Source organism: Globicephala melas, chromosome X (assembly GCF_963455315.2).
Source record: "Globicephala melas chromosome X, mGloMel1.2, whole genome shotgun sequence".
NCBI classification, from domain to species: Eukaryota; Metazoa; Chordata; class Mammalia; order Artiodactyla; family Delphinidae; genus Globicephala; species Globicephala melas.
Window position 1 is genome coordinate 78,364,430 of NC_083335.1, and position 11,004 is coordinate 78,375,433.

Consider the following 11,004-nt stretch of genomic DNA (forward strand, 5'->3'; position numbering starts at 1 on the left):
GTTAGATGTATAATTTGCAAATATTTTCTCACTTTCTGTAGCTTGTCTATTCATCCTCTTAACAGAGTGTTTCATAGATCATATATATTTTTTAATTTTAATGAGATCAAATTTATCAATTGTTCCTATGAAGAATCCTACTTTTGTTGTCAAGTGTAAGAACTTTTCAGCTGGCACTAGGTACCAGAGATTTTCTTCTGTTTTTTGTAAAAGTTTTATAACTTTATATTTTACATTTTAGTTAGTTTTTCATTTCAAGGTAATTTTTGTATAAGATAAGAGGTTTCCATGTAGGTTGTGTGTGTGTGTGTGTGTGTGTGTGTGTGTGTGTGTGTGTGCTTTGTGATGTCCAATTCCCCCAACACCATTTGTTGAAAAAGCTATCCTTTCTCTATTGAATTGCTTTGGAACATCTGTCAAAAATCAGGTGGATGTAAATGTGAGTCATTTTCTGAGTTCTCTCTCTGTGTGTCTGTTGGTCTGTAAGCACCATACTTTCTTGATTACTGTAGCTATGCAACTTTAAGGTAGAATGATTCTTTCTACTATATACTTCTGTTTCAAATTTGTTTTAGACATTCTAGATATTGAACATTTCCATATAAATATAAGAAGAATCCTGCGTATTTCTATGAAAAACCATGCTCAAATTTTCATAGAAATTGCATTAAATTCATAGATCATTTTGGAGAGAATTAACATCTTTATTGAGTCCTGCAATCTGTGAAAACTGTATATCCTTCTATTTACTTACATCTTTTTAAATTCCTGGCATTAACATTTAAAATTTTCAGTATACAGATCTTGTACATGTTTTGATATATATATATATATATATATACATATATATATATATATGTAAGAATTTCACTTCCATTAAAGGAATTGCAAATGTTAGCTCTTTTGTTATTGTCTCACAGTTTCCTGAGATTGCTCTTTATATCTAAGTTTGTTTCCTCTCTGCTGTTCAATGGGGCAAATTCTATTTTTCTAACCTCAAGTTTGTTGATTCTACCTTCTGTTCTCTCTAGTCATAAATTGATTCCATCCCAGGAGATTTTTATTTTGGTTATTTCATTTTTCAATGCTAAATTTCCATTTTGTTCTTTTTTATAGATTCTATTTCTTTGCTGATGTTTTCTATGTTTTTCAATTGTTTCAATATAATTCAAAATTGTGTATTAAAGCATTTTAATGCTTTAGATGATTTAAAATCTATTTCAGATAATTTCAATATTTTATTTATCTTGGTTTTGGCATTATTATGTGTATTACCTCATTCAAGTTGTGATTTTCATTGCATCTTTGTTATTTTTGATATCATATTATGAGACTATTTTATTTGACTTTTCTTTATCAGCTAGTCCCACTGTTGTTATGTAGCTGGAGTGTTGGGTGTGCGTGCATGTTCACCTTCTCTGTGGGATCTCTTGGCACTACCTTTGCAAAAGTGGAGTACTGACTCACACTGCCTCATTGCACATGGGTGGAATGGTTAGAAGTTTAGCTCCCTTCTTAAATCTGCCAGTACCTTAGTGATGAAAGTTGTGTACTGACTCATACCATCTCATTGCCTCCAAGTGTGGGTGGTGGCTTATCTGACCACTAGGCTTCACTGACTCCAAGGGCATAGGGAGAGTTGAATACCATTTATTCCCATCTTGTTACCCTGGTTGAGTTTCATTGACAGTGGTTGGGGATGAACGCTCAACTCCTCAGTGGGTTTCACTGATACAGTGAGCGTTGGGAACCAGAGTTCTGACTAGGCCTGCCTTGCTCTGCATTGTTCAGTCTCACTGCTGTTGATTTGATGTAGGGGGATGGTTAGGAGAAGTTATAGCATAGCTGTCACTAGCACTACTTTATACCTCTAGATGACTGTGGAGGAACAGCTCATCCTAAACCCTCACTGATGCTACTCTGGCAAGAAAATCAGAGCATAGCACTGCTTGCTTCTGATGAGTGGGGGATGGAAGATCAGCTCTGTGCTCAGTACCATACCACTTAATACTACTCTGACAGGGAAGTACTATCTGCTTAGGGAAGAATCACGTGCTTCTGCTAGATGGGGCATGGAAGATCAACTCTCTACTTCGTCCTGCCAACATTACACTATCAGAAGTGTTGGAACATCATCTTCTTCCACCCAGCAGTGGATGGAATGCTAAGTCTCTGCATTTGAGGCTGTTGACTAACCTTGTTTCCCACCACATCCCCTGCTCCTTAACCTGGCACGTGCTATGCTACAGCCGCAAGCTCCTTACAAATTTTTTACATATCCTATGCCCAGGCCTGCCCCTGTGCTTTTAGCTGTGTTCTGATTGGACTGAAAAGGTCTCACTATTCTACTACCTTCTGAATGTCTTCTTTTTGTTGTCTCACCCTTTCAAGTTGTCTTTACCAATTTTCCCACCCATAAGAAATCACTCCCTCCTTTTTGTCCCCAGTGCTTAATTTGTACCTCTCAGAGCATGTATTATAATCTACCTTGTACAATGGAATTATATTTATGCCTATATCCATAACCCCTCCAGTTATAAATTATCACTGTATCTCCCAAATTTATTCTCAATAATGTTTTGTTTATCCAGAATTTGGGCTTCCAGAAACTTGCAGCATTTGAAAGACTGCTCTGAAACTGACTATAAAGAACAAAACCCTGCTACAGTGTCTCCTTGATTCACACTCAGGCCCTGACCAAGAGAGCTTGAGTGTGAAACAGAGCAAAGGTTCAGAGGTGGAGCATGAGCCAGGTGGTTTATAGACAGATCTGATCAGTGAAAAGGGCTTATTTTAAGGAATGACTAGTTAAGAGTCTATGAGTACTTGCCATGAACAAGTTCATGTGCTAAGAAATTTACTTGCATTTTTCTTATTTAATCCTCACAGCTACACCTTGTGTTGGCTTTTATAATTATCCACATACAGGTGTATCTTGTTTTATTGTGTTTCACTTTATTGTGCTTCACATTTATTGAGTTTTTTTTACTAATTGAAGATTTGTGGCAACCTCGTGTCAAGCTAGTCTATTGGCACCACTTTTCCAACAGCATTTCCTCACTGCATATGTCTGTGTCATATCTTGGTAATTCTTGCAATATTTTAAACGTTTTCATTATCATTATATCTGTTATGATGATCTGTCATCAGTGATCTTTAATGTTACTATTATAATTGTTTTGGGGCACCACAAACAGCATCCATATAAGATGACAAACTTAATGGATAAATGTTGTGTGTGTTCTGACTGCTTCACCAACTGGCCACTCCCTCCTCTCTTTCCCTCTCTTTGGGCCTCCCTATTCCCTGAGATACAAAAATATTGAATAAGCCTATTAATAACCATACAAAGGCCTCTAAGTTTTCAAGTGAAGGGAAGAGACATGTCTCTCACTTTAAATCAAAACGTGGAAATGCTTTAGCTTAGTGAGGAAGGCATGTCAAAAGCTAAGATGGGCCAAAAACTAGGCCCCTTGAGCCAAACAGCCACATTGTGAATGGAAAGAAAAAGTTATTCAAGTAAATTAAAAGTGCTACTCTAGTGAACACACAAATGATAAAAAAAAATAAAAGCAGCCTTTTTTCTGATACAGAGCAAGTTTTAGTGGTCTGGATAGAAGATCAAACCAGCCACAGCATTCCCTTAAGCTAAAGCCTAATTCAGAGCAAGGCCCTAACTCTCTTCAATTCTATGAAGGCTTTGAGAGGTGAGGAAGCTACAGAAGAAAAGTTTGAAGCTAGCAGAGGTTGGTTCATGAGGTTTAAGGAAAGAATCCATCTCCAAAGCATCAAAGTGGAAGATGAAGCAGCAAACGCTGGTGTAGAAGCTGCAGCAAGCTTTCCAGAAGATCTAGCTAAGATAATCAACAAAGGTAGCTACACTAACTAAACAACAGATTTTCAATGTAGACATAGTTGTCTTATATTGAAAGCAGATGCCCTCTATGACTTTCATAGCCGAAGAGGAGAAGTTAATGCCTGGCTTCAAAGATTCAAAAGACAGACTGACTCTCTTGTTAGGGGATAATGCAGCTGGTGACTTTAAGTTGAAGCCAATGTTCATTTACTATTCAGAAGACAAAGATCCCTTTCAAAATATTAGTGCTCATTGGACAGGAATAAAGATGCAGACATAGAGAATGGACATGAGGACACAGAGAGGGGGAAGGGTAAGCTGGGACAAAGTGAGAGAGTGGCATGGACTTATATATACAACCAAATGTAAAATAGCTAGCTAGTGGGAAGCAGCTGCATAGCACAAGGAGATCAGCTCAGTGCTTTGTTATCACCAGGAGGGGTGGGATAGGGAGGGTGGGAGGGAGACACAAGAGGGAGGAAATATGGGGATATATGTATATGTATAGCTGATTCACTTTGTTATAAAGCAGAAACTAACACACCATTGTAAAGCAATTATACTCCAATAAAGATGTTAAAAAAAATACTACTGCTCATTGACAATGCACCTAGTCACCCAGAGCTCTGATGGAGATGTACAATAAGATTAATGCTGCTTTCATGCCAGCGAACACAACATTTATTCTGCAGCCGATGGATCAAAGAATAATGTTGACACTCAAGTCTTATTATTTAAGAAATACATTTCATAAGGCTATAGCTGCCATAGATAGTGATTCCTCTGATATCTGGGCAAAGCAAATTGAAAACCTTCTGGAAAGGATTCACTATTCTATATGCAAGTTAAGTACATTCATAATTCATGGAAAGAGGTCAAAACATCAACGTTAACAGGAGTTTGGAAGAAGTTTATTCCAATTCTCATGGATGATTTTGAGTAGTTCAAGACTTCAGTGGAGGAAGTAACTGCAGATGTGGTGGAAATAGCAAGAGAACTAGAATTAGAAGTGGAGCCTGAAGATGTGACTTGGTACACTCTCATAATAAAACTTAAATGAATGAGGAGTTGCTTCTTATGGATGAGCAAAGAAAGCTGTTTCTGGTGATGGTATCTACTCCTGGTGAAAATGCTGTGAAGATTGTTGAAATGACAACAAAAGATTTAGAATATTACATAAACTTAATTGATAAAGGAGCAGCAGGTTTAAGAGGATTAACTCCAATTTTGAAAGAAGTTCTCCTGTGGGTAAAATGCTATCAAATAGCATTGCATGCTACAGAGAAACCTTTTGTGAAAAGAGTTAATGGATGCAGCGACTTCACTGTTGTCTTATTTTAAGAAATTGCCACACCACCCCAACCTTCACCAGCCACCACCCTAATTAGTCAGCAGCCAATCAACATTGAGACAAGATACTCCACCAGCAAAAAGATTGTGACTTGTAGAAGATCAGATAATGGTTAATACTTTTTAACAATAAAATATTTTTAATTAAGGTATGTTATATACCTCGTATTTTTAAACATAATGCTATTACACACACATTATACTATAGTATAATGTAAACATAATGTTTACATGCATTGAGAAACCAAAAAATTTGTGTGACTTCCTATATTGAAATATTCACTTTATTGCGGTGGTCTGAAACTGAACCCACAATATCTCCGAGGTATGACTATGTTGCATTTGATGGTGTTCTCCTTATCATTTTCAGACTTATAGACACATATTTATAGGATCAGTAATCTGGGTGTTTTGAAGGGATAAATAAAGCTGCCCTAGGAGATTTTAAGTCACCAGAACTGTAGTCTTCAGAGGCTTGTATAAGACCACTTGTTTCATTTTGGAGGATTTCTTTGGATTGGAGCAGGGCAGTTGAAACCACTTATTTATTCATATAACAAATACTTATTGAGTACCTATTCTGAGTAAGGCACTTGAGATAAAAGTCCTTTAAAAGTCCTTTCTTGAATGGGTTTGTAGTCTAGTGGGCAGACATACAAAGTAAACATTACATCTTAGTGTAGTGAGGCTCATTGAATCCATAATGCTAGGGAGTGATTTAAACATCAGAATCATAGTTCTAGAGAAGGAAGGATACTGGAAATTCTTTGTCTCTTCAAATTGCTTTGTAGGGCTGTGAGCAAGAATTCCATTAAAGTATATAACCAAAGAGCTTGAGTTAACTGTCCTGAGTTTTCATGCCTGGTGGGTGGTCTTCTCCCACCTGTCAATTGCTCTTCTAAGCAAAAATAACTTGGCACATCTTGGTCTGGGGAATTACTTGGGGAGCATTATTTGTGGAACATAATGACATGACATTTACACATACTTTCTGACTTTCACTGTGTAGGTTGTATATATGTGTGAATATGTACACACCACTATGTAATTCTAAAGAGTTTAGAAATACCTTTTAGTATATGTAGTTTTCTTGCTTACTTCAAATTGTCTCCTTGGAATTACTTTCTTATAATATAGTACTGGAGAGTTATCTCATCTCAAAAGCCTTTGGCCTGGGAAATGTGGGGAATTGAAGGATCCACACATACTCTGCCCAATCAGCTATTAAATGGTATGAGGACTAGGTTTTTCTTTCCCTGCCTTGGAAGGTAATGTAATGTGGAGGCAGCCCGAATTTCTGCCTTGCACCTCTCTTCCCTGCTTTCCTACATTTCCAGAAGAATTAATGGTCTTTTTTACCCATGATGATATGAGCCTTTCTCTTCTCACTAGTATAGAGTGGAGGAGTGAGAATGAGGAGCCTAGACTTCCCTGGTTTATATTGCCATCTTGTAAGTAGGATACAGGAATAAAAGACATACAGACATTTTCATTTAATTTTGATAAGAGCCCTGTGACTTGAAGTAGGTGAAATTATGGATACTTTCTTTTCTATCGTTCATATTTTCCACATGAGCATGCAGTACTTTTATAATCAGAAAGACTGCAAATATATACCACAAAAACCTTTTAATTTTTTCTCTCTACAAAATTGGAGCCACAATTTTGTTTCAATATCCTGCTTTCTCACACATTGTTATTATCTCATATGTAGATCTCCATGTCATTAAATATTCTTTGAAAAAATGTTTTATACCAGCTCAATAAATCCATATATGAGAGTAAACTAATTTTGTTTACCGTCATAGACATTTTAGGATAAATAACGGAAGATCTATACAAAGGAATATTATGGAACCATTAAAAAACATATTTTCAGAGTATTTAATAATTTTGGAAGATACTAATGATATGAATTTAAAAAGAAGTTATAAAGATGTGAAACCTGCTACCAATTTTGTAAACTACAAGCATAGATTTATTGAGATATCAGAACTGTTAACATTTTGCTGTACATCTAGATGTTAAGATTAAGGCTAGTTTCGGTTTTTATTTCACTGAATTTCAGAAAATCTCCACAGTGTCAGTACATTTACTTTACATTCAGAAAAATATATGTATTAAAAAAGCATTACCGTGAGTGACCAGATAGAAAATAAAAAGGAAAGTTCGGATCAAGATGGTGGACCATACACGGCATTTACTTATCCGGTCTCATAATCCTTAAAGTGAAAAAAAATTTTTTTGTATGTACAAACTCTGTGTATGTATGTGTTGAATATTAAAAAAAAATGTTTTGTGAGGAATTCTTGGAAGATAGAAAGCAGTTGGAGAAGCTGTTGAGGAGGCTGGTGGACGACAGACGGCCACAGAGGAGTAAGGGAGCCGGCCAGTCTGGCTTGGGTTTGAGAGAAGCGGTCGGGGGACGCGTGAGGAAATGAAGGAGTGAGCGCCTGTGACTGTGTGGACAGAACGCACTGTGCACAGTAACCCGCCCAGTTGCTGCTGGCTGAGCGGAAGGCGGAATGGCGGGGGCGGGGCCGAGGCTCAGGCGGGCTCTGAGGGGTCGGGTTCCCGAAGCGGCAAAAACCCTGGCGCCAGAGCTAGGCCGAGCAGAGCAACATTGCTAAACCGAGACCCCGCGGACTTCTCAGAGACCCGCCGCCGCCCGTGACTTTGGCGCTGCAGCCATCGCTCTTATCCCTTTCCCGTCCTCTCCTTCTCCGTCGCCGTTCCACAGCCGCAGCACCATCGATAACAGCTAAGTGGTCAATTCGGGAGACTTAGGGTTGGGAGTCGGGGCGGGCGCAAGGCGCGGGCAGCACACGCAAGCCCGCCATCTCCTGCGGCAACTGCCACTGCTGCAGATACCTCTGCCGGGCGGGAGAGAAGAATACTGTCAAGAGGCCCCCGCTGTCCTAGTGCCCACGGTCAGAGTTAGAGCGTTTCTGCCGAGCCTTGGTGAGAGCCTTGCCTTTGGGGAAGTGAGAAGGAGAACGGACAGGACAGGATCTTTCTGTTTTCGGAGATCACGAGAAAAGATCTCATACTGGATAGTGCTGACTTTTTGTCAACTTAATCTAGTAAGTGGTAGCGTTGCTGAGTCTCCTTAAAACCCCGAGCCATGTCGCCCCCAACAGTGCCTCCGATGGGCGTAGATGGTGTGTCCGCATACCTGATGAAGAAAAGGCACACCCACAGGAAACAGCGGCGCAAGCCCACTTTCCTCACCCGTAGGAACATTGTGGGCTGTCGCATTCAACACGGCTGGAAGGAAGGCAACGAGCCTGTGGAGCAGTGGAAGGGCACCGTGCTTGAGCAGGTTTCCGTGAAGCCCACTCTCTATATCATCAAATATGATGGCAAAGATAGTGTGTATGGACTAGAACTGCACCGAGATAAGAGAGTTTTAGCGCTAGAGATCCTTCCTGAGAGAGTGCCAACTCCTCGCATTGATTCGCGCCTGGCAGATTCCCTGATTGGCAAGGCAGTGGGTCATGTGTTTGAGGGTGAGCACGGTACGAAAGATGAATGGAAGGGCATGGTCCTGGCGCGAGCCCCCGTGATGGACACTTGGTTTTACATCACCTACGAGAAAGATCCAGTCCTTTATATGTACACGCTGCTGGATGACTACAAAGCTGGTGACCTGCGCATCATTCCAGATTCCAACTACTATTTCCCTACAGCAGAACGGGAGCCTGGAGAAGTTGTCGACAGCCTTGTGGGCAAGCAGGTGGAGCACGCCAAAGATGATGGGTCCAAGAGAACCGGCATTTTCATCCATCAAGTGGTGGCCAAGCCATCTGTCTACTTCATTAAGTTTGATGATGATATTCACATTTATGTCTATGGTTTGGTGAAAAACCCCTAAATTCATTGTGCTATTGCAAAAGTTGTGGAACTGTTAAATGTAAAATATGTCGTGCGAAATTTTGAGAACATTTTTGAAGTCAGAGATTAAAGAATTTATTATTACTTACGGTGCCTCCAAATCTTACATTGACTAGTTCCACAGTTTTGTCCGAAGTATACTTTGGTACTTTTGATATTGCCTTGTTCTGTAATCAAAATTTTAAATCGGGTGCTAATAGAAACTTGAAAAGTTTTTGTAAAATTTGGAACAATGGAAAACTAGATAAAGAAAAATAAATGGTGTACACACACTATATCCTCCACCCTCCTCCATTTCTTTCTTTGCCTTACCAATTTTTTTCTCCCCAGGTAACAAGTGTTAAGAACATAATGTATATCCTTCCATGTTTTCCCAATCCTCTTAAAGAAAGTTTGTTGTAGTCCTTTCTACAGAAACAGCAAGCCCCAGTATTTCTCTGTAATTGCTTTTCTCCCTTGACATATCCTTCTGATCAGTAGCTACAGATATCTCTCTCTCCCCCATGCCTCCCTCTCCATATGGTATAAGATAGATGTCCAACTATACATTTTATTCACATTGGATATCTGATTGTACCATCACATTTATTAAATAAATCACCAATTCCCCCTCTCCCTCTATTTCTCCTTGTCTTCCTCCCTTCTCCTAAAAGCTGCATACACAGTACATATTTATGTACCAAAATGGTACCATTTATGTACCATTCTATTATTGATGGTCTTTAAGTTTTCTCTTTTTTTTTCCACCATAGCACAGCTACAATACATACTGGTGCTTTTATTTCTATAGGGTAGCTTCCCAGAAATGGGACTGCTAGGTAGGTGTTTATTTAATTTTAAGAGATATTACAAAATTACCATCTAAAATGAAAGTGCTCATTTTCCAGCATCCTCTCCAGCACTCTTTAATGTTTGCAAATCTGAACAGTGAAAAATTACATAGTATTGTTTGTTTAATTGAAAAACTCAGTGAGGTTTTTTTTTACCATTTGGACTTTTTTTGTGATTTGCCAGTGCTTATCCTTTGCTCATTTGTCTATTGAATCTTTGATCTTTTCCTTATAAATCTGTAGGAATTCTAACTATATTTACTATGTGGTGTGTATTAATCAGTTGTAGCCCATATGTGTTATGATTTTCTCCATTCTATCATTAATCTTGACTTTGCTGATATCTTCTTTTTTTACTTTACAGGTTTTAAAAAAAAGTTAGATAGATTCCTTTCTTCTTTTTAGCTTTTCGGTTTCTTGTTTTTTTCAGCTGAATGTCCCCACCGCTAGTCATACAAATATTTACCTACATGTTTTCTAAAAAAATTTTTTAATTTTAAGCTTTAACTGTTTGATCCATCAGGAATTTATTTTTCTATATGGAGATAGAGGTACAAATATACATTTTGTTCATATTGGATACCTGATTATGCTATCACAGTTATTAAATAAATCACCCATTTTCAAGTTCCTGAGCCAGTATCACATTGTTTTAATTGTACTGGCTTGACCATAAACTTTGGACTCTGGTAAAGCAAGTCCCCTATCATTAGTTTTTTTGTTTTTGTTTTTGTTTTTTGTCTTTTCTTCTATTATGTAATTTGTCTTTCATTCTTTCACGTAAAAATTGGAAGCATCCTTTCCATATTTAAAAAAATTGTGATGCCTTAGAATTGTATTACATTTCTGCATTTCTGTTTAGAGAGGTATTTTAATAATAATATTAATCTTTAATACTCGAGAATTTTGGTACATCATTAAAATCTTTTGTTTTTGTAATGTTATATAGGTCCATCACATCTGATTAAATTTATCTCTATATATTTTTACAGTTTTTGTCACATTTTGAATTGGGTATTTTTTCCTCCTCATTTATATTTTTGGCAATATAGACAAACTAGAGATTTTTTATTC

General features: G+C 38.0%; 1 protein-coding gene across 1 annotated transcript; it reads left to right on the top strand.

The window, feature by feature from the left end:
* The first annotated feature begins 8,330 nt into the window (after window positions 1-8,330).
* Window positions 8,331-9,080, top strand: SPIN4 (spindlin family member 4). Its single transcript, XM_060292723.1, has one exon. It carries the CDS (start codon window positions 8,331-8,333, stop codon window positions 9,078-9,080), a length of 750 nt encoding a protein of 249 aa, XP_060148706.1.
* Window positions 9,081-11,004: the final 1,924 nt, after the last annotated feature.

Bases quoted from the DNA above. Each gene is read 5' to 3' on its own strand.
- SPIN4 (XM_060292723.1), top strand. From the start codon at position 8,331: ATGTCGCCCCCAACAGTGCCTCCGATGGGCGTAGATGGTGTGTCCGCA.